The sequence below is a fragment of the Pteropus vampyrus genome, unplaced genomic scaffold (genome assembly GCF_000151845.1).
Source record: "Pteropus vampyrus isolate Shadow unplaced genomic scaffold, Pvam_2.0 Scaffold387, whole genome shotgun sequence".
In the NCBI taxonomy this organism is placed as follows: Eukaryota; Metazoa; Chordata; class Mammalia; order Chiroptera; family Pteropodidae; genus Pteropus; species Pteropus vampyrus.
This window is the reverse complement of record NW_011889168.1, coordinates 3,547,038-3,574,971: the sequence shown is the minus strand read 5'-3', so window position 1 is coordinate 3,574,971 and position 27,934 is coordinate 3,547,038. Positions and strand designations below refer to the sequence as shown.

At 50.1% G+C, this 27,934-nt stretch overlaps 2 protein-coding genes across 8 annotated transcripts; one reads left to right on the top strand and one right to left on the bottom strand.

Annotated features, from left to right (window-relative positions):
• Positions 1 to 950: 950 nt before the first annotated feature.
• RBM10 (RNA binding motif protein 10) lies at positions 951 to 25,086 on the bottom strand. 7 transcript variants are annotated; one of them, XM_011380057.2, is made up of 24 exons: positions 24,785 to 25,086; positions 22,839 to 22,980; positions 15,719 to 15,902; positions 13,982 to 14,212; positions 12,096 to 12,165; positions 10,224 to 10,297; positions 8,716 to 8,802; positions 6,642 to 6,702; positions 6,328 to 6,504; positions 5,781 to 5,941; positions 5,513 to 5,610; positions 5,340 to 5,427; positions 4,564 to 4,678; positions 4,320 to 4,462; positions 4,108 to 4,225; positions 3,933 to 4,024; positions 3,682 to 3,846; positions 2,567 to 2,716; positions 2,404 to 2,469; positions 2,136 to 2,324; positions 1,986 to 2,060; positions 1,594 to 1,700; positions 1,388 to 1,517; positions 951 to 1,290 (listed from the first exon to the last, which is right to left on the bottom strand). In XM_011380057.2, the coding sequence occupies exons 1-24, from the start codon at positions 25,047 to 25,049 to the stop codon at positions 1,165 to 1,167; spliced, it is 3,114 nt and encodes a 1,037-aa protein (XP_011378359.1). In that variant the 5' UTR covers positions 25,050 to 25,086; the 3' UTR covers positions 951 to 1,164. The 7 variants fall into 7 exon arrangements, with proteins under 7 accessions (XP_011378359.1, XP_011378356.1, XP_011378358.1 ...); XM_011380054.2 differs by having other exon boundaries at positions 4,564 to 4,750; positions 24,785 to 25,085; XM_011380056.2 differs by having other exon boundaries at positions 4,564 to 4,750; positions 5,784 to 5,941; positions 24,785 to 25,085.
• Positions 25,087 to 25,566: 480 nt separating this feature from the next.
• NDUFB11 (NADH:ubiquinone oxidoreductase subunit B11) lies at positions 25,567 to 27,877 on the top strand. The gene is made up of 3 exons (XM_011380052.2): positions 25,567 to 25,819; positions 27,330 to 27,460; positions 27,650 to 27,877. Exons 1-3 carry the CDS (start codon positions 25,613 to 25,615, stop codon positions 27,774 to 27,776), a joined length of 465 nt encoding a protein of 154 aa, XP_011378354.1. The 5' UTR covers positions 25,567 to 25,612; the 3' UTR covers positions 27,777 to 27,877.
• Positions 27,878 to 27,934: the final 57 nt, after the last annotated feature.

The following is a 27,934-nucleotide window of genomic DNA, read 5'->3' as shown; positions in this document are numbered from 1 at the left end:
TTTGCACTCGACATGTATGTGAGATTCATTCATGTTGTTTATATCAGCATTTTGTCCCTTTTCATTGCTGAGTTATATTCCATTATGTGAATAGATGTAATTTATCCATTCTTCTCTTGTTGGATGTTTGGGTTATTACCAGTTTTGGGCTACTATGAATACAACTGCTATGAATATACATATAACAAGTCCTTTTGTTGACACATTTGCATTTGTTTGGGGTAAATATCTAAGAATGGAATTGCTGAGTCATAGGACAAGCATATGCTTACCTCTATAAAAAAGTCAGTTTTCCAGAGTGGCTGTACCATTTATTACTGCCAACCACGTATGGGCGCTCCTTGTTGGGGTCCTGTGATAAGAGCCCTGGAGAGGATGGGGACAAAGGTAGACCCAAATGGTTCTGGTGGGGCAACCCTGGGACCTGGGATTGGCAAGCTGTGCTTTTCTCTCTACCCCTTGGGGTTATCAGCACGTTGAGAACATAGTCTACTGGAGCCAGAGTGCCAATTGTCCTTCCCTTGGAGATGCCCTCGGGCATTGTCCCCAGACCCAGAGAGGGCTAAGTGCAATTTAACCTTGCCACCACAGAGCAAGTACAGCTGCGGGGTGGCAAGGCCAGGGGATACAGTATTTGCAATCCTGGCTGTGACCCAGGGGGACTTCAAGCCCGATGGTGCCCTGGCAGTGCTGCATTTCCTGGTACAGCATGACCTGCTGGCCCCAACAATGATGAAGGACCATGACCAGGATCTTGTGGGTTGGTACACAGGCCAGAACCCTCTGTTCTGCATCCCCTTCCATTGAGCTAGTAGTCACCATGTTCTAGACATTGTGAATGCTGCCACTGCCACTCACCTTGGTCTGACAAGGCCCCTTTTTTGTGTTTATGTCCCTGTGTCTGTGTGGGCCACAAATCACGCTGGGACGTAAGAAAGAGACATGTAAGCTGCAGACTTTTCAGCTTTTATTACAAAAAGAACATATTCCAGCCCGGTTGTCCAACAAAAGTCACCAACTCAAAGTCTGACTTGGTCAGGGTCTCTCTAGCTGGGAAGTGGGCTGGTAGGCAGGTACAGGGCCCCAATCAGATCACCTAACATTTCATTCTCTTCTGTCTGAGGCTAGACAACTGACAGATGTAGAAGCAGCTCTTGTAGTTCTTTACTGGGCTTCGTTGAAGCGGGTCACCATTGTCTTGTGCAGTGTCTCCTTGTAGGACTCAGTTGAGGTAACCCCATAGGAGCTGCCTCGGGCACCCAAGCCGGAGCCCCGCACCCGTGTCTGGGCCTGTATGAGGGAGGCAGGCTCTGTCAAGGGTCTTGGGGCAAGGTGGGGCTGCAATGGAGAGAACTGGAAGATGGGGATGAGATCATGGGAGACTCACCTCAATGGGCGTCACAATGCCCTGCTTCTTGCGGCCCAGGCCACTGCCCTCTTTCCAGCCCATGGCCTGGAGCATGCGACTGCCAATGTTGTCACTGCCCAGCCCGTCCCGCGTGGGCTGCTCAAAGTCCCTGCAGGAGACAGTGGTACAGCATTGAGTGACTGGCCTGCCAGCCCCAGGCCCCCCACCTGGCCTTGGGCACTCACACGGAGGCTGCAGACATGCCACCATACTTCCTCCTCTTGGGCTCTGGTGGCTCAGGGATGCCATACTTCTCTCTGCGTTCAGCTGCGCGGTCCCGGTACTTCATTTGCTGAAAGTTTGTGTGTGAGAGATGGGGGTGGTGGTCACTACTAGCAGAAAATATGGGCACAGATGAGTGTGGAGTGGGGGGCCCATGAGGAACTGGATCTAACAGGTCTGAGGTCCTGTAGCCAGCATGGGAAAACTGGGAAGAAGCCTTGCAGGGACAAGGCATGAGATGACTGATGGCAGCTAGAATGTACCCAGCTGAGGAACTTGAGCACTAGCTGTCTGAGGGAATGGGCACTTGGCAAGGGACAGATAGGATGGAGCCCAGGAGTGAGTCACACCTTACCTCCATGTCATTCTTCTCAAGTGCTTCTAGTTCATTTTCTGAGAGGTGGGCTCGCCGGTGAATCTCAAGGTTTTGCTGCAAGAAGATAGGAAGAATGAAGGGGCTGGGCTGGGCTGGGCCAGGGCTCCCTGTCAAGCCTCCCTCAGTCACCTTGTGAAGGCCGGAGAGCTGCTGGTGCCGGATAAGTGCTTCTTTGCTGGGGAACTGGCGCCGGCAGAGCAGACAGGCCAGCTTCTGCCAGTCAGTTAGCTTCTCCTCCCGTTCTGGGCCCCCTCGTTCCTGCTCTTCCTCACTGTCACTCTCCCCACTGTAGGCTGCCACCAGCCCCCGAGGTGGGCTCTGTTGAAGGTGGGAGGAGTAGGAAGTCAGGGCTGGCAAAATCAAAGCCCCTGCTCCTCTTTCTACCCTGGACACTCACTGGACGGTCGTCGCTGGCCAGTTTTGGGAGGTCCATGCTGGTGTGCTGTCTCTCAGCTAATGCTCCCTGGGGTAGAAGGACACAGAAATTCAGGGCCTCCACAGAGGGAATGGAGGGATGACAAGTTTGGGTTGAGGGGTGCAAACTGGTAGCCACAACACACCTTCTTCTCCAGGATGGCGTAGCCGGCATCTGCGGTGGCCGACTCCCGCCTTTCATCATCTCGCAGGGAGCTGATAGGCTGGAAGCTGTTTTTGAAGTTTTCTTTTTGCTTGTTGAGACTCCGGGCCCACCGTTCCATGTCCTTGGCAATCTAGGGGCGAGGGTGGGGGGTGAGACTCTAAGGAACCCAACAACTCCATCCACTGCCCCACTGCCTCTGCTGCAGACCACTCCACCCTACCCTGCACCTCAAGCAGGTGAGAGAGGTGGCAGTGAGAGTTCCCATTTCTGTCATACTGTCATCAATGTTCCGCATCAAGCCCCGATTTGGCTATGCCCGATACTGACAGGCACCCACACCATTATGTTCCCTGTGTGTTTTCAAAATGTTTATCATTCTAAAATGCATAGGACGGCTTTCTCTGTCTATAATTCTAATTTACATGCACAACACTATGCCACATTCCATATTATATTGTTTCTACCCCCAGGCACACCACCATTTTTAGAATTTTACCAGGTTGTCAAGTTCTTGCTTCCAAGGGCTAAACACAGACTGTTATATTCTTCCTCTAAAGACAGACACTGAGGTTCCCTCCAATTGCCCCCCTACCACAAAATACTGCAATAGGCTGTTTTCCTGCCCACCCCCTGTTGGGCCTTCAAGAAGTTATCTGGGATATATCTACATGTAGACACAGAGGACACACCCCCATGAGTGGGGTTCTGGGCCCAAAGGAATATGCATGCCCATCTGTTTCCACAGGTAGGGCTAGCCTGGCTTCTGGCATGCTCACACCAGCCCGCACTCCCACCAGCAGCGTGAGGGATCCCACTGGGGGATAGGAAAGCTAACAGGGTTCATGTAGATGATAGTAGCCACCTCAGGGGGGCGGGTGGCCCTGCCCTGTACTGAGGAGACTGTCCTGGCTCAAGGTCATGCAGCAAAGAGCAGAGCTGGACCAAAAGCCTGGTCTCCCTTGAGCATAATTATTACCCACACACACATCCAGCCCCTACCCACTCCCTCAGCAGCAGGGGTTAACAGGTTGCAGAAATGCAGTCATCAGAAGACACTAAATAGCAAGCCAGTGACTCCGGGATCTCGGTGTTCACCTGTTGGGCTGTCTTGGTCTTGTGCTTTTCCTTCTTCTCTTTGCCCTCCTTGGAGGGTGCCCCCGTTTCCTTATGCCCGTCAGCTGACTGCTCCAGCGCAGGAACATAGGTCCGCCTTTCCCCATCCCAGTACAGGTACTGCTGGCTCTGAGCATTATAGTAATACTGGAGGACGGGGGAGAGGAGGCATGAGGTAGGACCTCAAGAAGGGGAACTGCAGACCCCACCTGCTCCCTGAACTGCCCCATCACCTGGGAGTTGGGGTCATAGTAAAGGCCGGTCTGGGGATCGTAGTAGTAGCCGGATGTCTCATCATACTGGTAGGTGGAGACGTCAGGAACAGCTGGGGAGTCAGAAGTGGGGGTCACACCTCCCTGCTTTATTAAGGAACTCCCTACCACCCACCTGCAGGCTGGGGCTACTCACGGTACTGGCTGTAGGACTCTTGGGCAGTGGGGCTGGTGGCTGGTGGCAGGGCAGAGCTGGGATGGGTAGGGCTCTGGAGCTCAGATTTGAGCACAGCAGGTGACATGATGGTGTATGACTGGTCATGGGCCAGACAGGGGAACAGGATTCAGTCTCTGCCAATGCCTGCTGTGTCCACCCTTGCTCCCAGGATCTCCCTTAAGCTCCCTCACCTGGCTATTGGCGGCAGTACCCTGACTGCCGCTCACCTCAGCTGCTGACTGCTGGTAGATGCCAGGGGTGGCACCAGGTTGGGCACGGGAGAAAGCCTGCAGTGACACAGAGTCTGCTCCAGGCTCCAGGGAGCCTTCAGCACCTGTAAAGATGGAGAGGGAGGGAGAATACCTGTGAATGGCAGGGCCCAGGACCCTATGCCTGTCGGCGCCCACATGGGATTGAGGAGATGCTGGGGCTCACCTGCTCCGGCTGGGTCCCCTTTGGTTCCAGTGATGCCAGGGCCCTTGGTGCCCTTGAGGTAGCCATGGGCATAGAGAGAGGACTCTGTGCCCTGGCTGCCGCCATAGCCCTCATCCTGTTGGTAGTAGCTGTAGTCGACCGGTGGCTCCTCGGGGGTGGCCCAGGCACCCTCCCCACCCTGGGAGGCCTGAGGGGCAGGTGGGAGGGGCTCATTAGCAGATGAGGGAGTGTGAGGGGAGGGGAACCTGCTAAGAAGCGGCTGCCCACAGGTGAGGCTAGAGTCTGTCTACTGACAGAAAGCATGCAGCCCTCAGACAAGTGAGACTCGAGGGCTGCCCGGCCACAAAAGAGCAGGGCAGCAGCAAAAACAAGACAGTAACAAAGACACATGCCAAAATGCTCCCAAGGCTGACACTGGTCCATGTGTTGTGTGTTGGGCATCAGACCAAGCGAGATACAATCCTCCCTTTAGTCTCATCTCCCAATTTTCTTTCAGCTATTTATAAATTCTTTTTTATTAAAAAAAGTTATAACTCAGGGCAATAAAATAACCACCAAAGAGGATGCCACAGTGGCATCGACAATGAAAGCCTTGAAGGAGGTGACTGGGAAGGGAGCTGTAGCGAGGCCCCAAGAGCCCACAGCAGCCACTGTGAGGGTTCTAGGTACACAGAAAGTCAAAATAGCAAGCCAGCCCTCCTGTTCACAGAGAGGGTACAGGAGGATCGAGGTGGCCCAGGTATTGGGATGGTGGGGCAGAGGGGAGTCTTGAGTACCTGTGAGATGGCCCATTGGGCCGCAGCAATGGCAGTGCTGGCCACAGAGGCAGCATTGATGCGACTGCCCTCATTGGAAGCCATGTCCCTGGGGAGGATGTCAGAGACTGGGAGTGAGATGGAGGACCCCAGCTGGGGGACAAGCTGGGGAGGGACATAGGTGGGGCCCTGACCTCTTAGAACCCTTGGCAAATTCAACGTTGATGGTCTTGCCATCGATGGTGAGTGGTGGGTGCAGGGCCTGTAGGATCTGCAGCAGCTGGGCTGCCTCCTGGGAGAAGAAGGGAGGCAGAGGCAGAGGGGTCAGGCCCGGGGAGGCCCCCGGCTCTATTGCCCCACTGCCAGGCGTGGGGCCGCGGTGGGGGGCTGGGGTCAGGATCCCTCCTCCCCACCCTGGGGGCCGGGACGCTGGCTGCCCGGCCCCCCCTGTGCCGCCCTCACCACGATGGTGGAGAGCTGGATGAAGGCAAAGCCGCGGTTCAGTTGGGTCTGTTTGTCCTTGATGACGCGCACATTGGAAGAGGACAGCACTGCGTAGGGTGCTAGGGCCCCCAGGATGGAGTCCATGGTGCTGTGTGGGTTCAGGTTGCGCAAAATGATGGCTGTGGGAAGGGGCCCAACGTTAAGGGTCACCCCTGATACTCTGCTCCAGCCCTAACCTCTGGTGGCTCCCCCACTGCTCCCTCTCCTCTGGCCTTCACATCTGGCACCTGCTGCTTCCTCTCCCTTCTTCTTCCTGGACAAACTCTGCTTGTCAGTTGCAAGTCCCAGCTCAATCGCTTACCTGCTGAGAACTTTCCTAATACACCCTTAAAGTCGAGTCGGGCCATGCTCCTCCCCTGCTCTCCCTATATCACTTGTCTGTTCCCTCACCAGGCAGAGACCCCTGAGAGGACTAAGTCCTGGTCACCACTATCTCTCTGGCCTTGGAGAGCCCAGCCCAGACACCCTAGGGCAGGGAGGAAGAAGAAAAGAACAAGTGACTCACTGTCATTGGCATTCTCTGAGCTTGGCTCTGAACCCTGTGACAGGGCTTGGGAAGCCAGTACTCCCTGGGCTTGGTAGGGCTGTGGGAGGGGGAGCAGGCCCTGGCTCAGCTCCCGTCCACCCAATGGTAGCGTCTGCTGATCCATCCTTGTGCCCAGGGGCAGCTTCTGCTCTGCCTCTGTCAGGGATGGCAAGACAGGCTGGTGACAAAAGGGAGGCTCCAAGCTGGTCACCCTACTCCCAGAGCACAGGCCCTTCAACCTTCTCCCCTCTCCCATCAACGTCTCAAGGAGGGGGAAGGCATAAGGACCTCACCTGACTTGGGCACACCACATTTGAAGCACTTCTCACGGCGTTTGAAGTTCTGGACACCACACTGTGAGGCACAGGCCAGGCCGTCAGAGGGGGTGGAGCTTTCTGTTGCACCCTCCAAACTTGGATCCAGAGATCCCCCCAGGGAACCCCACCATGCCCCAGGGAAGGGTGGCCTGAGAGTCAGGGGAGGCAGGGGGCTCTGGGGTTCTGGCTATCATTCTCAGGCCTGTGACTCTCCCCTTTATGTGGTCTCAAATTTGTTCTCAGTGTCACTCTCTCATCTCAGGAATCTACAACTTCCCCACTCATTACAACTGCTGCCTCCTCTGAAATACCAACTCCTAGGACTGTCCCCCAATGCCTTTTAGTAGATTCTGCTTCCCAAAACTTGCTTCTCTGTTTAGGCACCTCCAGTATTTCTATCCCTAAAAGCCAGAAGTCCCTCTCTTGCCATATTTCTCTCCGTTTCAAGGCCAGGTACTGAGTACTACTCCTGTGCCAGACTTTGCCCTGCATGCTCAGGAAGTGGCCTTTCTCTCATGGCCTACCGGCAGGGAGCAGATGTAGCAGATAGACAGGTTAGTCTGTGGGTACGGTCACCAACAGGGGTTCAGGAAAGGGAGTGGGCCAAGAGGGGCACTGCTCACTCAGCTGGCAATAGTCAGCAGGGATATTTGATCTGGGAGACCCAAAAGTTTGGTTTGATGTGGTTTTGCTGGGAAGCGAATGCTAAGAGAGAGAACAAGAGGTTTTCTGTAGGAGAGAGACAAAAGCCAAGGCTAGAGAGGGAAGGTGATGCTAGATTATGGAGGACTGTCCTGCCTCAGCTCAGAGTTGTGGGAGTTTTAAGTAGAGGAAAAGGGACGTGGTCAGAGGTGGTTATGAGGAATGTTATAATGTCAGAGGTGAAAGGGTGGAAGAAAGAGGCAAGAGGCTAGCACTATTAAGGGGTCCGTGGTGACTCTCTGGGAGAGTGGGCGAGGACTGGCCTGCACAGGCAGAATGACAAGGGAGAGCATTTCTGTGACAGGAGTGACAGGACCTGGTGACCAATAAGATGTGAGGAGTAAAGGAGAGGAAAGTAGAGAATTCCCTGGTTTCTAGACATATCTGAAAATATAGGAGGAATGAAGTTCCACTGTAACTGTCCCACCTTTCCAGAGACAGTGGACACCTGCCTTCCGATATTAACGAATAGACGCCACCCCGCACCCCATTACTAGGCAGAGTTCTTCTTGGGGAGAGAGTTAGGGGTCTCTGAAAGCTCTTAATCCTACCCTTAGGTCTCAGAACTGCCAGCCAGCTGCAGGAGGTAGAGCTGTGCCTCAGGGCTGCTTGTGAGGCTGGCCCCAGGGGAGGCCTGAACCCACAGTGGCATCCACGGCCCTGTGGTCAGGAACACGTCATGGCTCAAGGCTCACTCACGGTTCCTTCTCTTGAGCCTTGGCTTCCTCTTTGGGAATATGACTGCTTGTACCCTCTGTCTCAGGTGGACATGGCTTTGTTAGAGTGGCCTTCAAAGTTGGGTCACCTGACATAGGCTCTCAGAACACCCTGTGCTTTTCTTCAGAAGAACAGCTGACATTAAACAGTGCTAACTGTAGGCCAGGTGTTGTTCCAAGCGTTACTCTCTCATAATCACATTTTAATCTTCCCAAATTACCTTTGAGGAGAGGTGTCATTACTCTTTGCATTTTAGAGATGGGAAAGTGAGGCACAGAGAGGTTAAGAGCTTTGATCAAAATCAAGGCAGATGCAGGAGAGTTTAATTTCAGCCAGTTTGGTTCTGAGGTCCACATTTTACACATCATGGTATGCCTCCACTGTCACTAGTCATTTGTGTAAATATCTGTTGACAGTCTATTGGGACTTAAGGCAAGATAGTGCTTCATAAGGGCAGAGCCTAGCACTGAGTGAAAGCTCACTACACACTGGTGGGTGGGTGGGTGGCAAGGAATGATAGCTACTTGAGCTAAGCCAGTCCACACCACCTCAGAGGCCCCAAGGAGTCAGAGACGTTGCCACCACTGTTGCTGCCTCGGTCCATGATAACTGCTGCCCACTGCCCCTGTACCTTATTACACAGCCAGTCCTCATTGATCTTGGGCTTGGGGTCGCTGTAGTGCATGGATACCTTCTGGCCCAGGATGTTGAGGGAATGCTGCAGGAAAAAGCAGAGCCGAGTGAGGCGCAGGCAGCAGTGCCCCACGCACCGTTTCAGCACAGGAGAAGAGAGTGAGCGAGCCCTTCAGCTGGATGGATGAGGGACAGGGAATGGAGGGAGGTAGGAGAACGGACGAGGGAAGAAGGAAGGGAAGGAGGGAGGGAAAGCACCACAGCCCTCGGGCGCAGCTGTTTGCTGCCTTTCAGGGCACGCGCACACACACGTGAACACACGCCACCAGGCACACAGTGCTCGGCTGACTGACGCTTGCCGGACAGTGGGGAAAAGCCCCCACTCGGCCCTGACACTGCCAGGCCACACCCAGGGCCAGCACTACACAGGCTATACTTGGGATGAGGGGGGATGGGAAGGGAGGGAGAGAAAGAAAGAGAGAGCGCACGCGCACTAGTGCTAGAGAAGGGGAAAAAGAAAGAGCCATATTGAAAAAATGGAAGTTCTTGCTGGGAGGCTGTCTTCCTGTGGCTGGCTGGGTTCTGGGCCCATGGCACTAGCCTATGGACCGGAAGAGATAGCCCCATGGCTGGCCCTACGGAACTCCCTTCCAGCACACCTGCCCCTCCTCCCGAGGCTTTCCTTTAGTGCTGCACACCAGTGAGCTGGGCTCTGGGTGGGCAAGCAGAGCAGATCCTTGGGTCTCTGAAGGTCCCAAAGCTGCTGGGTTGCAAGCCTGTGCCAGACTGGGGGAGCAGACTCCTTCCCAGCAGCACAGCTCCTTGCTGAGAGGGTAGGCCTGCCCCCAGAGGAGCAAGGCAAGTGGTGATTCCTGTGGGATCACCTACCCTGTGGGGAGTAGGTGCAGTGGGAGGGATGGGGGAACCAGGTGAGTCCCAGTGAATGAAACTATCACACTTGACTGGTACTTTAGATCAACAGAGCAGTGCTGGCTTTTTGTGTGGGAATCAAAGGGCCGAACTCACATGCAGGGATAGCTGGCAAAACGGGACTTGCTAGTTAGTGTGCCAACAGCTAACTTCCCCCGTGGCTGAATTTCCAGTGGTGTCTGAGAGTGGAACGAAGTACTGGCTCTGCCTAACCCCAGAGCAGGGCAGTCTCCTGGGGAGTGGGAACCTACATGGAAGACACTCCCCACCACATACCCCCTCCCCCGCCCCCATAGCCCTTTCTCTGAAAGCTCAGCTGGGAGAGATGGAGGGGCAGAGCTAGTGCCTGGCATCGGGTGGGGCCAGTGATATGTGGGTTCTTGATGGGCAGCCCAGTGGGTAGCGAGAGATGGGAAGAGGAGAAAGGGTCAGGAAGGGGGAGAGAGAGAGGGTGGGGGGGATGGGACACAGGGCCACAGGGCAGGGAACTGTGTCCATAAGAATCAGGCGATGGGGAGAGCGCTCGATTACAAAGTAGTATTTGTTTGGGGGGGGGTTCAAGTGCGGCAAAGCAACCTGATTGGCTTCCATCCATCGTGTAGCGTCCTGCAAGTGACTAAACTCGACGAAGGCGAAGCCCCGGCTCTGACCTGGAGACAGCATTCAGATACAGACGCAGTGGGTTAGTCAACAGCTTTGGACACACGGCGCTCCCGGGGGCGGGACCCGAGGGGAGAGGACGGGGGCAGAGAGGGAAGGGGGGAGAGGAGAAAGGAAAAAAGGAAAAGAGAGAAGCAATCAGAGAGAGAAAGACCAGGGGGTGGGAGGCAAAGTAGATGGCCGGGAGGGGCAGGTAAGAGAGAAGGAGGTGGGAGGAAACAGCCAGAGAGAAGTGGGTGGGTGGGGAGAGATATACACGCGCCAGCTGAGAAGACAGAGAGATGGGGCTCAGGCAAGACGTGCCTGGTCAGCCTAGGGTGACAGAGACAGAGAGAAGGAACTGGGAGGGAAAAGGTACAAATAAAGGTCTCCAGAAAATGATGGAGGGCAGATGGGCAGGCTGCTGGCTCCATATAGGGCAGAAAAAATAACCCAAGGGTGGGGCCCATCACAAAGCCAGGGGCACCCAGGAGGGGCCCTGTAACAGGTGTTTAATCAATGGAGCAAAAGAGAAGCTGAGCTACTCAGTGAGGCCAAGAAGGCTCCAGGCCCATCAGGAACTGGGAGAGTTAGGAACGTAATATCACCTCAGCCTCACCACAGTGCACAGGTGGTGGGCCTTACAAGGGAGCCACCTCAAGGCCAAGCTGGGAAGAGTACAACCACCCACAGTCCAGGTCCTCCTAGACAGCAGGAGAATGGAGTCAGGATTGGCCAGGCAGACCTTAAAGAATCAGTGGGTTTCTGGGAGAAGTGCCCAGGGCCACAGAGCAGGCTGTACCTGGGAGACCGCTTTGGGGAGAGAGACCAGAATCCTGGCAGCACGTGGTTTGGCTGGGGTGAAGCAGAGCAAGACCTGCATGCTACCATGAGAAACTCCAGGCCTTGCCAGGGCTGGGAAAGGAACCCAGGGCTTGAGGCTGCAGGAAGAAGCTCTTCCTTTGGAGGTAAACAAACAGGGAGGGCTTAGATGTGGCAGGGCTTGGGGGTACATGCTTGATCACTAAAAAGAAGAACCGTTAAGATGCACAGGTATGATGAAAGAGAGATAGAGATATAGAGATAGAGAGATAGATAGAGACAGACAGACAGATATGGAGGTATGGGGAAGAGAGAGGCTGAGAGATGGAGAGAGAAGACCAGGCAGAGTGAGGCCCCACTGTGCCTGCCTTGGGGAGGCTGGGCCAGATATCCTGTAGAGACCGCTCCCCTCTACCCCCCTGCTACCCTCAGGCCAGCTCCAAGCAGCCTGCAAGAGGGAGGGAAGGGACAAGTGAGGCCAGAAGTCTTGGCTGCTCCTGGGATGAGCCCTGGGACGAGAGCCTTCCCCTGCCTCCCCTCTTGGGACACACGGTGGAGCTGTGTCAGACCTACTTTCTGGTCAGATGCTGTTACCAGAAAAATCTGAGGAAGAGTGAGGGCAGGGGAAGAAGAAGAAAGGAGAGGGGAGGGAGCATATTGGGAAGGGTTACCATCTCAGATACGCAGAGTCCCAGAGAGGAGGGTCCCTGGAGCTTGAGCCTGGCCCTGGCCCTGGCTCTGGGAACACTCAGCTCAGCTCAGAGCTATACCCTCTCCCCAACAGGCCTGTGCCAAGAGGCTGCTGTCCAGAGCTGTGAGGAGAGTGGCATGAGGGCGAAAGAAGAGGGGTATCCCCGAGCTGCCCATTCCCACCTGTGGCAGGAAGGCAGGGTAGGGAGGGTGTGGAGGAGGAGGTAGAGGCAAGAGGGAGACTTGGAAGCGGAGGCTGGCCAGCGGAAGGGGAGGGCACTGGGAACGAAAGCTCACCTGAGGATTTGTTCCGCATCAGCCGGACCTCCCGGGCTTGGACACCATGGGACTGCAGCTGGCCACGGATCTGTATGAGGAGATACAGATTTGGGGCAGGCTCAGCACAAGGGGGCTGCTGAGTAGCTGAGGCCAGATTGAGGCCTCCAGGGCCCCATGGGGCCATCAGTGATGTGCACACACCATCTTCCCCGTCTCTCTCTCAGGGCTTTTTTGACCACAGCCCCAGACCCACACCAGTATCCAGTCTCAGTTTTTGGCCCCAGACTTTCAGAGTGAGTCAAATGAAGAAAGGGGCATGTGCAAGGTGAAGCATGGAAGCATGATGACTCTCAGGGGTGGAGAATAAGAGCAAGCAAGCTTGCAGATCAAGAATGGTGGGCAGTGGAGGTCTACAGGCATGGTCCAGCCGCAAAGTGAGGAAAGTTGGGATGTAATTCTGGCCCTTTCCAAAGGGGCTGCCCTCTGCTTGCATCAAGAGACCCATAACACAAATACAAAACTGAGGACTGGAGTCTGAGCAAACCCAAGCCATGTGTCCTAGACCCCGAGTGCAGCAGTTACTTGGGGTGGAAACAAAAAGGCATGGTGTGGGGTTTGAAAAGCTTCCTGGATAAAGTAAGCCAGAGAGAAGCTGCAGAGGCAATTCAGGTTTCTAGGCTAGTGGTGCCTCTCGCAGAGGACTGGGAGCCTGCGCTGGGCATTTTCAGGCAGCAGTCTTAATGACTCTGGGCCTCAGTTTCCTTATTAGGTTAAACAACAGAAAGGAGAGCTCTCTCATGTGCATGCATGGTCATAGAAGAATAAAAAAGGACACACGGAGTTTATCAGTACCGCAACTACTCAGGGAAGGCTCAGGAAACAGCAAGAATGCAGACTCTGGGGCCCAGCTGCCCGGTTTCAGACCCCAACTCTGCTCTGCCACTCACTGGCTGTGGGATGTGAGGCAAGTCGATTCACTGCTGGGGGCCTGGCTTCCTCATCTATGAGATGGAGATACAGAGTACCTTCTCTGTGAAGTGTTTGTGATGATTAAATCAGACCTGGCATGTGGCCCATCCTATGATAAATCCTCAAGAAATGTCAGCACTCAGCTACTCTCTAATCCTGAACAGGGCAGGTGGGTCAGACTTGAGAAGTTTGCAAATACACAGGTAGGATTTTCTCTCTGACAAAAGGGGCAGCCAGCAGATTTCAAAGGAGAGCTGAGCAGAGAATTCATGGTGGGACGGGGAGTAAGGAGGAGAATCAGGGAGGCTATTCTAGCGGCCCTCTTGGGGTTTTACTGGGGCTCCTTAGGATAGGTCTGTAGGAAAAGGAAACAGGAGAAATGGGAGGAAGATGGAAGGGAATGCCACAAAGGAAAACAGGGTAGGAAGGCTATCGGCAGCAGAGAAGGAAATCAAAGAAAAACCCAAGGCTCTGTGGCCAGACCATTGAGGAGACCTGATGTTGGCAACAAAAAGAGATGATGGTGGTGGGGGATGAGAATAAAACCTCAGAAAATCCCATGGGGATTCTCCCCACCTACATCATCTCTGCCACTAGCAACATACCCAGCATTGGACCTGGCACTGGGCCTGGCCAGCATCTGGCCCTCAATCAACATATGCATAACGGATGGACAACCAGTGGAATGAGCAGGAGGAATGTTCTGTTTTCTCTCACACTCACCACTGGCAGCTCCTTGGGCAAGCCAACCTATTGGACACCCCTCCCTTCTAGACCAGGAGAGGCCTGCCCAGAGGACAGGGGGACAGGAGCCGGTGGGAGAGAAGAGATGAAAGGTGCTGAGGTCGGGGCTGAGGGAGAAGTTGAGGGCCCTGGAGGAGACCCAGCCTGGCCTTCTGCTCTGCCGCCTGCCCGGAGCCATGGGGGGCACGTACGTCATCCTCAGTGGCTGCCTGTGGCAGCATCCTCAGCATGACGATGTTACTGGCCTTCTCCTCCTCCTCCTCCTCCTCCTCCTCCTCCTCCTCCTCCCCTTGCTCGGTCCGATAGTCCTGGTCCCGATAGTCGCCGTCTCGGGGGAAGCCTGGCGGGCCGGTGGGGCTGTGCCTGTGCCGCCGCCGCCGCCTACGCTGAGTCTCGGAGCCCGGGGAGGCCTCGTAGGAATCCTGGCCGACAGAATGAGATGAGAGACACCAGACGGGCAGTCAGTCTGGGGTGGGCCTAGGGGCTGGCCGCTGGCTCTCTGAGGCAGGCAGGCTCTGAAAGCCAGGGGTGGGCGGGCTCCGGCTAAGGGCTTGGGGCAGGCAGGGTAGGTAGGCCTTTCTGGGTTTGGAAATTCTCCGCAGGATGCTTTTGGGGGCTGCCGTGGTAGAGTGGGGAGAGACTGGTGGCAGTGTTGGTGTGGGTGAAGAACTCCCAGACAGGTGACTAGACACCATTTAAACCTCCTTGGGAAGAGACGGTCTGGAGTTGGCACTCTAAACCCTGCTTTCTGTTTCTCCCTCTTCCTCCCTTGCCAGCTCAGGTACTATGTGCACAAATTGTTACTTCTGCCACAGAAGGCTACACGTCACTTACGATTCCCAGCCTGGGCCTGGGGGGTCCCTGCAACCAAGTTGTGGTTAGTACTAGCTTGCATAAGGTCTCAGTTACAGCCAGCCAGCAGGGACTGGTGAATGTGTAAGAGCTACAGCACTGCCCCCTGGTCCCCAATCCTCTGCCTGGCCAGTCGTCTATCACCACCAAGCTCCCTCCTCACAGGGTGTGGTCATTGGGTTCTTGGGTTTTGCCCAACCAATCCTTTCAGGACTAAGCAGGCAAGGCCTGGGTCCACATCCCTCCCGCCTTCAAGAGGGCCTGATAACTCAGTGCTCCACTCCTATTCTTCCCAACCCAGCTACCACTGGGGAAACTTGACTGCCTACCACAGGGGTTTTTGCACTGGACATCCCCAGAAGGAGCCCAGTGGCCCACACTCTGCCCCACCAGTGCTGAGGCTGCAAGATTACCCTTCCCATCCTGCCAGATAGGTGAGTTGTCTCTTTGCTTGGACCAGGGACCTGACCGCCCCCTTAAACTGGGGTTCCTCTAAGGCAGAGCTGCTTCTTCCCTCAGCTGGGGGCTCCCTGATGGTGAGCATCATGCCTCCCCCTTCAGGCTAGGGCTAACTACACAACATGGAACTCAGAGGAAAGGCCTGAGGGGATCTTTCTCTTCAGTCTAGGAGCTCTGCTACCACTAGGAATGCCCACAGTTGGCCTCCCAGAGCTGCTCTGCTTGGCGATATCCAGTTTCCCAGTTGCCCTCCCAACCCCAGATACCAGGTGCCATGTAAGAGGCTCTTCAAGGGCCCCATATTGGCTGGGAGCAGGAAGTACAGGGCTTGCAGTGAACCATGGACCCAAACTGAACACCAGTGAAGGAGGGAGAGAGGTGGTAGCCAGGGGCCCTCAGAAGTATAGAGCCAAGCATGTGGAAGTCAGGGAGACCCAACTCGGGAGAGGAGCCCTCAGAGGGGGAAGGGGGACAGACCATCCAAGTGAGGCAAAGGCACTGAGCACAGTCTAAAGGCACAGGAGCCGAGAGCTACCTGCAGCCAGACAGAAACCCTGCAAGGAACTTTGCCCTACCGCCCCCCGCCCCCCAGGCCTGACTGGCCCTCCTGAACTTACCTCTGCACTCTGTTCCTCCGACGAGTCATCATAGTCGTGCTTGCCCTCCTGGCTGCCGTATTCTCGGGGGTATGAGCGGTAGTCCATGTCCCGGTAGTCGTGGTCCCGGCTGCGGTTTTCTCCACTGTCATCCTGTGATCGGTCGGTGGCTCCATAGCGGCCAGTCCTATCTCCACGACCACCTCTGGGGGAAGAAGGATGGGAGGGATTAGAGGGCAGTTCTGAAAGGGGTAAGAGGTGAGGCTGACTCCCACCCACTTACTCCTTCTAGACCCTCAACCCCACCCCACAACAAGGGTCCCTAAATCCTGACCCCACAGGGTGAGCAGGTTCCTACTCTTCAGCAAATCCAATCCACTTCTCTCCTTCCCTCTCGTCCATGCTGTCATCCTTCACTGGACTCTCGGGTGTGGCCTCTACCCAGGCCTCCCCCAGTTCATTCTCTACACCCCAAACGTGAGTGCTTTATAAGGCAAAGCCAACTGAGCCCAATTGTATCGCTCTCTTCAGTTGTTCCCGCTTACTATCAGGATAAAACACTATAAAATGCTCACCAAGGTCCTACAAGGTCTGTAGGGTCCTGTGGACTGAAGTCCCTGCTGACCTCTCTTCCTCCGCCTCACTGTGCATGGTGCCAACCCGTCCCTGTGTTTCACGTTCACCTTGCTAGCACTAGCGGCTGTTTTGTTAAAATTTCTCCTACTGCAATAACTGTAAAATAATTATCTCAAAGTTGATTTAATGTGCATTTCTTTGATGATTTAAAAAATTACTAAACTGTGACTTCTGGGAAAAGAAGGAACCATACCTGTTTGGTTTACTGCCCTAGTCCCCAAAGCTTAGCTTAATGCCTAGTACTCAGTAGGTGCCCAATAATTATTCTCTTTGATAAAATAATGATTAAAAAAGTACTCTAAAAGCAACTAATACACATTTACTTAAACCAAGGAAAAACAGACACCATTATTAACATTATTCTAAGATTCTAACTGAAAAATTAAACAAAGGAATGAAAAGAGGTTAAAAGCTGGAAAGGAAAAAGTAAAATTACTGTTATTTGTAAATGATATAAGGATATGCCTGCAAAGCCTTAGAGAATCAACTGAAAAGTAATTACAAATAACAAATCAGTAAGGATGCTGGGTACAAAATTAATATACAGAATATCTAGCCTGTATTCAGAGAGCCACTGTTTAGAAAACAGGAAGATCTCAAGTATAACTGCATCAAAATTAACTACCTCTCAACATGTGCAAGCTCTTATGACTGTACTTCACACACATGAACCAAGATAATTTTGAAATGGGTCACTGATTTAAATGGAAGAAATGAAACCATAAAAGTAAGAGAAAACATGGGATAATTTCTTGACAATCTTGAAATGGGGAAAACTATGACCCAAATCCAAAAGCCATGGGAAAAAAGTTAAATTCAACTATATAAAAATAAAACATATTTCCTTGGCAGAAACAAAAGCGATCAAAAGCCAAGTCAAGAAAAACAATAAACTGGAAAAAAAAAAAATAACGAAAAAGGAAAGGAACAGAATCCGCAGTAAAGAAATACAAATGATTTAGATTTGAAAACATGCTCTATCTCAATCATAACGATAGATGAAAAAACTACACTGGACGGACCATTTTTAAATACATGTTTAAAATTTATTTTTGTATATTTTTCTAAATCATTTTTATTGTAGTAAAGTATACATAACAATAATTTACCATTTTAACCATTTTGTGTGTCCTATTCAGTGGCACAAAGCACACTCATGACATTGTGCAGCCATTACCACTTCCAGAACCTTTCATCAACCCAAAAGCTCTGAATTCACTTAACAACTCCCCCACCCCACAACTTCTATTCTACTTTCTGTCTCTATGTATTTGCCTATTCTAGGTACCTCATTTAAGTAGAATCATATATGTCCCTTTGTGTCTGACTTATTTCACTTAGTATAATGTTTTCAAGGTTCACCCATGTTGTAGAATCTATCAGAATTTCATACCTTTTTATGGCTGAATATGTATGTATGTAGTATTCACATTTTGTTTATCCATTCACCTGTTGATGGACACCTGGGTTGTTTCCACTTACTGATTGTTTTGGTTATTGTGAATAATGCTGCTATGAACACTGGTATTCAAGTATCTGTTTGAGTCCTTGCTTTTAATTCTTTTGGGTGCACACCCAGGAGTGGAATTGCTAGATCATATGGTAATCCCATATTTAACTATCTGAGGAAATGCCAAACTGTTCCACAGCGGCTGCACCATTTTACATTCCCATCAGCAATACATGAAGGTCCCAATTTCTTCACATTCTCATCAACACCTGTCATTTTGCATCTTTTCATGTACTTATTGGTCATTTGTATATATTCTCTAGAGAAATGTCTAGTCAAGTCTTTTGTCCATTTTTGAATTGTTTTTATTTCTGTTGCTGTTGTAGGAGTTCTTTACATATTTTAGGTGTTAATCCCTTATCAGATATGATTTGCAAAAATGTTCTCCCATTCTGTGGGTTGTTTTTTCACTCTCTTGAATAGTGTCCTTTGATGTACAAACATTTCTAATCTTGATGAAATCAAACTTATTTTGAAATGATTTTAGATTTACAGAAAAGTTCAAAGAGAATAGAATTCTCATAGATCCTTCACCCAGCTTCCTCTAATGTTAACAGAACCATGGCACATGGTATAAAACTAAGAAGTTAACTAAGCTATACGCTTTATTAGGATTCACCAGGTCTTCAACTTCTATCCTCCTTCTGTTTTAAGGTTGAATCCAGGCTACTACATTGCACTTAGTCATCATGCCCCCTTAAATCTCCTCTGGTCTGTGAAAGTTCCTTGATCTTGCCTTGTGTTTTTATGACCATGACAGTTTTGAAGAGTACTGGTTAAGTATTTTGTAGAATGTACCTCAACTTAGGTTTGTCTATGTTCTTATGATTAGACCTGAGGTGATGAAGGTTATGGTGTTTTTGTGAGAAGACTACAGTAAAGATGAGCTGCCCTTCTGATCGCACTGTATCAGGGAGCACATGATATGAATATGATTTACCATTAGTGATGTTGACCTTGATCATCTGGTTGTGCTGGGGTCTGCGAGGTTTCTCTACTGTAAAAGTTTTTCTTTTTCCCCTTCTACTCTCTATTCTTCAGAAGTGAGTCACTAAGACCAGCCCTTACTCAAGAGGAGGGGAATTAAGCTCTACCTCCTAGAGTGGGGAGTATCTACATATATTATTTGAAATTCTTCTGTAAGGAGGATTTGGGATAGAACATTTTTAATTCAATAAATCTTCACAACTCCAAATGTTTAACAACAAACTGTTGGCAAGGTTGTATGGGAACTAGCACTCTCATATTGCTGGTAGGAGTGAAAATAGAACAATCCCTACTGAGGGGAATTTGGCAATAGCTGGCAAAACTAAAAATCTATATACCCTCTGACCCCCAATTCTCCTTCTGGGAATTTAATGGACTGATATGCTTGCACATGTATAAAAACATTATTCACTGCAGCTCTGTTTATAACAGAAAAGGCCATGAAACATCTTAGAAGGGTTAGGAAAATTCTGTTTTAAAATACACTGAGGGGGAGAGGAGCCCCACCAAACATTATAACATATTATAAAGTTGAGACAATTGAAACATGAATGGACGGATCAGTGAAACCAGAGTCTACAGTATAAAAATACACGTGGAAATTTAGAATAAGCCAAATATTACATTTCAAATGAACAGGGGAAAAATGGATTAGTCAATAAATACTAGTTGTGATAACTGTCTGGTCCAGGGATGGGCAAACTATAGCCAGTGGGCCAAATCCAGTCACTTAAATCAAGTTTTCTTGAACACAGCTACATCTATTCATTTACATATTGTCTGTGGCTGCTTTCAGGTGGGTAGCTGTGACAGGTCATATGGTCTGCAATGCCAAAAATATTTACTATCTGGTCCTTTACTTTCAGAAAAAGTTTGTTGATCTTTGAGAAAATAAAGTTGTTTATTCTTACACCAAGTAAATCCTAAATGGATCAAAAATTTAAATCCCTGAATAGAAACCACAAAAGTATTAGAAAGAAAACATAAGAAAAAAATTTATCACCTCAAGAATGGGGAAGGGCTTTCTAAGCAAGGTAAAACCCAGAAGTCATAAAAAAAGAAAACTGATAAATGTAGCTTCATAAAAATTTTTAAACATCTAGAGTGTAAAATAAATACCATAAAACGAATAAACATGTGATAGAGCAAGTAGGGTAAGAGGTTCATGGTAGAATCCAGTGGATGGGTATAGAGGTGTTCACTGTAAAATTCTTTCAGCTTTGCTGTATGATTGAAATTTCATAATATTAGAAAAACCATAATGCAAAAAGATAATTAACGAATAAAATGTTTCCAGACATTTTGGTTGGTTTCCAATTTTTCATTAATTATTTGTTCATTCATTCGTTCACTCAACAAATATTAAGGTAACATTTGCTATGTGTCAGGCACTGTTTTAGGTGCTGGGGATACCCTCGTGAATGAAGTCCCTGTCCTTGTGGGTTCAGCTTGGAACCCAAATTGTTTCCTTATGATAAATGTCACAACAAGTGGCTGGTATGAGTATTACTAAGGTTTTTGATATGAACGATGTATTTTCATGTTTGCTTACTATAGGCATCCCTCAATATTTGAACTCTAGTCATCAGAATTTAAGAAATGAACAGATTTGAATAAATGTTCAGAAGAAATCCTGAACTCTCTGACACTCAGCATCTTAACCAAATAAATTTGGATACTGAACTCTTGCTATCTTAACTCAGGAAGGGAACAGATTTAGATAGTCAGGGATACTTTTCATTGGCCGCAGAGCACTTTGTGGACTAAACACCTTCTAAAAGACAGACTCCGTTCATAATATATTCCTAGGAAACTGGACTGAATCATAACATATGAGGACCTCCACAAAACGAGTATATTTCTAAAAAACGCAAAATGCCAAAATTGGCAGAAGCAGACAAAATGATAATCAAAAACTCAGCCCCTTTTAGATGTGAGTTTAACCAAGGTTTCAAGGCTACCTTGTCATGGGGCTTCCTTTATTCAATGCCAGATAAATAGAAAAAGAAATTATAGGACCATGTCATTGACAGACACAGATGTAAATATCCTAAATAACACAAAACACAGTATCTGATCAAATGTAACTGTTTTAAAAAATATGCGTATCTTATATACTCATGTTCCCTTTCTATCTCTGAACCTCTTGTGCATGTAGGGTCTCTGTCTCTCTCATGTATGCAGAGTTCCCATACATGTGTATGTATTATATCTGGCTATTTTCTCTTGCTAAAAAAAATAAAAAATATATATGTATGTATATATTTTATGTATATATGTGTATATATATCATTGTTTAAATAATTTTTCTGTCGAAAAAATGTGAGTAAATGTTAGAAAAACACAAATTGAGAAACATCAACAAAGCAACTTACCTATACTCTTAAAACATATCAAGGTCATAAAAAGACAGAGACTGAATAACTGTTCCAGGTTAAAGGAGACTAAAAGATTCTGAAAGCAAAGATTATAACACAATAGAATTTTAGCACACTAAAGGTAAGAACAAGTATCCATCCTTGGGAGAATCATTAAGTAAAAGGCAGCAGGCACACCCCATGGTGTCTTTGGGACCAATTAGAAGCAACGCATTGATATACACATGGCAATACAGATCTTAAAAATGCAAGGCTGGGTAATACAAAGCTCAGGGAACAGAATGAAGACTGTAGCACTCTGTCATTCGTGTTAAGTGAAAACACAGGCACTCAAAACAACACTACATATTTTAGAAGGCTACATTTCAAACATGACAGAGAAGCTGCCTATAGCTATAGGAATTGGGAATTAAAAGGAAAAAAAATAAATATGGCAAAAGAAGGCCTTTGTACTGACCTATGACAGAAACCTACTGTGAACTAGAAAAGTATAATTAACTCAAATCTCTGCACTTGAGGTCCTTTAAAAGCCAAAAGAAAGAAAGCCAGTGGCTTATTTGGTAATAAAGTCTGAAGCAACTATATCACCTACTCAAACTCAGAAACCGCCAAAGAGCATTTCCAGTGAATATTACCCAAAATCCACTGCCTTTCAAAAGACATTTTTAAAGACAGTCAAGACTAAATACCATCTGAAATTCGGGCTCACTTTTCAGAAAACAAAATATTATAATTCTACATTTGAAAAAGGGCCTGGTGGTAGAAGAAACCCTTTGTAAGACATCAAAAAAATTATTTCCTCCCTGACTTTTTATAAATCTACTGACTCTTAATAGAGGCTTTCTGGGAGTTAGGTCTGCTTTCCTATATAATCTTAAAATGTCAGGAATAGATCACCTGCATTAGAATCAACCAGGATGGTGAGGGTATGGCCTGAGATCTCTGTATTTTATCAAGTGTCCTGTTTCTTGTTCGATCAGAGATTAAAAATAACTGCATAAGAGCGTCCCATTCCAAGACAAGTATCATGTCAACTTCACCCCATCCTGCCCCTGAAATCTCCCACTATCTGACCTGGCTTGCTCCATACTTGTCCTGGCAAACTCATGACTCTGAAGGCACCACTCCACTCCATCCCTTAAACCCAAAGCTACAGCCCACATCTCTCTCCTGAGAACCCACAGGCACTTACAATCCACTACCCATCTTTGCCTCTCCTCTTGCAGTGGCTGTCTAGACCTTGGTGAATGGCACCATATACCTATCTGGTCACCCAAATTAGAAACCTTGGCATCAGCCTCCATTTAGCCCTTTCTCTTAATCCCTTCCTACCCTCACAACCATGGCACCCATCAAGCTGCTTTGGAATCACCTGTAAAGTGCATAGTCTCCCTGTGAGACCTGGAGTAAGGGAAAGGTTGCAATCTTATCTGTCTAAATTACCATGACACTCCCAGAGCCTACCACACAGGTCCTGGCTTACAACAGGTGCCAAGTAAATGTCTGCTGAAAAGAAACCAATCATTTGCTGCACCGTTTCCTCTGCCTGGAAGCCTCCTCCTAGCACCTTTCTGGATCAGTTCTCACATGGGGACAAGCCTAGGCTGCCTAGTCGGAGTGGGTAACTCACCGTCTTTCATACTCCATGTCCTGATAGGGCCGTCGGGGGCTGCTGGGGCCCCTCCTCAGCCGCTGGCTCCGTTTCACTTCCCAGCCACCCCCACTGCTGCCACCATGATCTGCCAGCCTGGGTGATGCCTCCTGTAGGAACTCTGGGGAGAGAGGAAGGAAAAAAAGGGGTCAAGGCAGTTGAGGCAGGGAGGGTCTCCTTGAGAAACCATTGTTGTCAAGACTTTTTGTTGTCACTTAGCCCAGGGATGTTGTTTCCCGACTCCTAATGCTCCTGTGGACCAGAATAGAAAGGTAGCCCCTACTTGGCCTGCTCTTTTCCTTTCCCCACAAATGTGAGGTTAGAGTCCACTGCCCCAGAAAGAGCAAGGCCTTCAACAGACAGGGAGCATTTTGCAGACCTGGTGGTGCCACCCATTCTGGGATGAGGGCTTTGTCATCTGAAACTGGTAGTCTGTTCAAGTCCAGAGCTACCTGCCCAGAAGGGCTTTCGGTGCTGAATGACTTGTTTGAGATCAGGCACATCATGCAGAAGCAAGACTTCACAACAGGAGTCCCAGTCCATGAGCCTCCAGGGGCCATTTCATCCTTCCAACAAAATGCTGGCTGACCCCTACAAGACAGCAGGAACCATGAGAGGCTTAGGGGGCGAAGGGGCTAAATTGGCAATGAGACAGCTGCCGCCTCCCTGGACTCCTGGCCAACACAGCTTTGTCCCTCACTCAGAACTGGCTCAGCCCTGAGCCCTGTGTTTTATGCGTAATCAGGTCCCAAGGCGGCTCTCTCCCCAGGGTAAAAGGAGCCCTTTCAAAGGCTGTTCTGAACTACTGTCCTATTCTGCTGGGATGGAAGGGCAGACATTTCACCCAACCCCCAGGGCTACCAAAAGAACTAAGGAATTCCTGAGCCATGAGACCTGGCCAGGGGTCACCATGCAGTATCCGAGAATCTTCAGGCCCTGCCCTCTGTACAGGAATCGGGCAAAACCGAGAGGTAACAACACCTGCCCAATGCTAGGTTGCCACCACACCTTTCCTCCGTGTATATATACACACCAATTTTCTTTTCCTTCTCAAGCCACAGGGAACCAGAGTTACCTGCTCCCAGATGGGTAAGAGAATCACAACCAGGGGCCACATGAATAAGAGCCAATACAAAACACTTAGTACACTCTGGCAAAGGGGCCAGTGTCACACACTGGTATCCACAACAGATAAGAACCAAAGTCACAGACACGCGCCCCAAATAAATATGAGCCAAAATCACAGACATGAACCCGCAATAAATGACCATAAACACATAACGAGGCTCTCTTTCAATGGATGTACGTCATAGTCACAGATAAGAACCTCTTCAAAGAACCAGCAGTAAGTCACACACACATTCCTTGCATTCCCTCCCTACCCAGTAAGTGGGTTAAGGCCAGTCGCAAGAAGACTCCCTGTGAATAAGGACCTCTCCCCATGGATAGGGGCCAGAGTTAGACATGCACTCCAAGGATAAAGACCAGGGTCATACAGACGTTCTCCCTCCTACCCCTCCTAGGAATAAGGACACGAGCCACAGAACGCTTCCCCCATGGACAGGTAAGTACCAAAGTCACACAGAGCAGACAGCACGCCCCGGCCCCTATAGATAAAAGCCAAAGTCGCATACACCCGCTTTCTCACGGATAAAGTTCGGTGTCGCAGACACAGTAGGGCACAGTAGCCCACTCTCATCCGTCCCTCCCTTCCCCCAATCCGCGTGCACCTATCCAGTGTCCCGATCGCGCACGCGCCTCTGCTCTCAAAAGGGGGAATTTTTTTTAAAAAAGACAACCCATCCTGGGCTCAGACCGTGCACGCATCCCTCGGTTGCTGCCTGCAGTCCGCCCTCGCGCCTCTTCTACGCACCCCCCGCCCCCGGCCCCTTACCTCCGCCCCCAAGACCAGCGTAGACGCTCACCGTCTCGGCCCGGACTGTCAAGGGAGGGCTCCCTGACATCACCTCGGCCTGCCGCCACCTCCACCAACTCTCCCAGCTCAGCCGGAGCCGGTCCGCGCAACAACCAAGTCCGAGGCTGGAGGCAGAAAGGCGGAGGAGGCGGGAAGGAAGAAACGCCAAGCGCGCTGCCCTCCCGGGGAAATCCACTTCCACCTACACCCCGCCGGCCGCAATCACCAGCACAAAATGGCGACCAAGAGCAGGGAACCGGCGCTTCGACCACCATCCACCTACTGAGGGAGCGCGCTCGGTCTAGCTGCGTCTATTGGTCGCTGTCTTCCCTCGGCCAGCCCTGGCCCACTCTGATTGGCAAGCATCTGCCACCTCCCCATTCCCAGTGCGAACACCGCAAGTCGAGAAAAGGAGTAGCTATTGGCCAATCCGGCGAGGCCCGCTTTTTAGAAGCTTGGCTTCCTTCAAAGATGAAAGACAAGCGGAAGCTCCGCCCCTTCCCCAGAAGGCAAAGAAAATTCGGTGTGATTGGCTGGGAACTGCACCCACCCAAATGTCACCGCTTTCTTCTCAGCAAGGAAAGGAACTGACCGCTCAGGTAGAACAAACGTAGCCTGATCGAGAGGATTAGAGCAAGGTTGCTCTCTTGAGGCTGTGACAGTGGTGGCAGAAAAAGGGCTGCTCAGTATCCCAGTCATTTGAAAACAAAATCCGATAAGACTCGGGACCTTTTTAGTGCGGCAGGGGCGGAGCGACAATGATCGCGCTTAGGCCAACTGCAGCTGCGCCCAGTAGCATTTCCGTCCCCGCCCCTGAGAGCCTGCAGAATTGTCGGTTATGGCGGCGGGACTGTTAGGTTTGTGTGCTCGCCGCATTTTGGCAGTAGCGGCGACGCGAGGGCGCCTGGCTGCCCGGGTTCGCTGGGAATCCAGCTCCTCCAGAGCTGTGATCGCCCCGTCCGCTGTGGTGGGAAAGCGGGCACCGGAACCAAATATGCGCTGGCAGGAGGACCCAGATCCCGAGGACGAAAACCTCTATGAGAAGGTGAGAGGGAGGCGGAACGGGACGCCAGAAGGGTCAATCGGGGGCCAGCTGACGGGGCGCCGTGGAGGACGTTGTTCGTTTGCTGAGGATTGCGCAGCTGGTGAAATCCTTGAGATTTGGGAATTTCGCTTAGTTTATTTTCCTTCTTTGTCCAGTGGTATCTTCAGTTCAGGTCCAGAGGCGAGATTGGCCTTATTTTGTAGACAGGTGCCAAACCTGAAGTGGGCAGTGCTCAAACCACTTAGAAGCAATATACTATAACAATAGTAATACTAAACACTTATAGGGCGCTTGCTCGCTGCCGGTGTTCTAAACACTTTACATACATTAACTCATCTATTCCCAAACAACTCTATTTCGAAGTAGGTGCTATTAGCATACCCATTGTACAGATGAAGAAATTGAAGCACAGAGATGTTGAGTGGCTTGCCCAAGTTCTCATGACTGAATGTGTGGCAGAACCGGTATTTGAACTTAGGTCTACGAGGTCTTCTGTGCTGTGTTGATAGTAGAGACTCAAATCAGAACGCCTGGTTTGGAATACAGGCATTGACAGTTAACTCACCTGTGTGACCTTGTGCAAGTAACTTGGTGCTTCAGTTTCTTTGTAAAATGAGAGTATTAGGACACCTTCTAAAAAATAAAATACAACTCCTGCTTCTTGTAATTAAGTGAGTCAAAATGTTCAGAACGGTATCTGGCACTTAGTACTCAGCATCAGAAGGTGTTTATTATTGACACTTTCCACCTCACTGGGATATTGTGAAATTCGTCTGTGAAAAGGCCTGGTATATAAAAGGTACTTCCTTAATACTCACCTCTGGTGGAGAGGCTTGGATATATAGGATGCTTGTTCATTCATTCATTCATTCATTCATTCATTCTATAAACATGTATTGAAGGCCTGCTGTGTGCCAGGGCCCTATGGGGGCAGTGTGGAAATCAGATATAGCTCTTATACTTTTTTGATAGTGGAGAACACAGGAAATATGTAAAATATTTGGAAATGGTAATATAGAGTATATAATCAATCATATAAGATAATGTGATACAGAGGATCTGGTAAACTAATAAATGCTAGAAAGAACATTAAGCAAGATAAGTGGATTGAGAAATGACTTGAGGGTAGAGGGTAATTTTATTAGGTCGAACCATAGGAAATTGCCAATATTCAATCATTTTGACCTATGAAAATCGCAGTTTTCTATAGTTCAACTTAATAGACAAGGTGACTAAGGAATGCCTCCTAAGGGAAGTGATGATGAAGCCAAAACTTTGAATGAGGAGGCAGATCCAGCTATGACTAGCTCTGAGGGAAAGGCTTTTCAGGCAGAGGGAGTGCAAAGGCCCTGTGGTGGTAAGGAGCTTGACAAGCCCTAAGAACAGAAAGGAATTTAGGGAGAGAGGGGGAGATTGGTCCACGGTGAAATTGGGGGTGAGCTTATGCAGGGCCAGCATAAGGCTTCATGGAGCAGCAGGAAACCCTCATTGACATCTTCTTCTTCCACAGAATCCAGACTCCCATGGCTATGACAAGGACCCTGTTGTGGACATGTGGAACATGCGGGTCGTCTTCTTTTTTGGCTTCTCCATCGTCTTGGTCCTTGGCACCACCTTTGTGGCTTATCTGCCTGACTACAGGTACATGGGGTGTCCAAGAGAATGGGATGGTGTCCAAGAGAATGGGATGAGTGTGGGCAGAGGCAAGGGTGGAGGTTGAAGGGGATTCTGCCAGGAATCCTGTCTTGCCCCGTTGAGGAATGGGAGCGAAGGTTTGGATTGGTGTCCAGTGAGGTTCTCTCACATCTCCCCCCATGCTGCTGCCTCCAGGATGCAGGAGTGGGCCCGCCGGGAAGCTGAGAGGCTTGTGAAATACCGAGAAGCCAATGGCCTCCCCATCATGGAATCCAACTGCTTTGACCCCAGCAAGATCCAGCTGACAGAGGATGAGGACTAACTGGTTGTCTCGTGGGGCTCAAGAAGCACCACCTTCTCCACCCCCTGTCTGCCATTCTGCCCTCTCCTCACAGCACCTAATTAAAGGGACTGAAAGTCTGACTGGCTAGTGTTGATTTTGTTGTGAGGGGGATGTGGGAGTGGGGGTGTCAGGCCTAA

Coding starts and splice junctions, on each gene's coding strand:
- RBM10 (XM_011380054.2), bottom strand. CDS start 25,049: ATGGTGGTCGAAGCGCCGGTTCCCTGCTCTTGGTCGCCATTTTGTGCT. Junction 4,751..5,339: donor CCCAATGGGCCATCTCACAG/GTACTCAAGACT, acceptor CCTGCCCCTCAG/GCCTCCCAGGGTGGGGAGGG. Junction 1,701..1,985: donor TTGAGAAGAATGACATGGAG/GTAAGGTGTGAC, acceptor ACAAACTTTCAG/CAAATGAAGTACCGGGACCG.
- NDUFB11 (XM_011380052.2), top strand. CDS start 25,613: ATGGCGGCGGGACTGTTAGGTTTGTGTGCTCGCCGCATTTTGGCAGTA. Junction 25,820..27,329: donor ACGAAAACCTCTATGAGAAG/GTGAGAGGGAGG, acceptor CTTCTTCCACAG/AATCCAGACTCCCATGGCTA. Junction 27,461..27,649: donor GCTTATCTGCCTGACTACAG/GTACATGGGGTG, acceptor TGCTGCCTCCAG/GATGCAGGAGTGGGCCCGCC.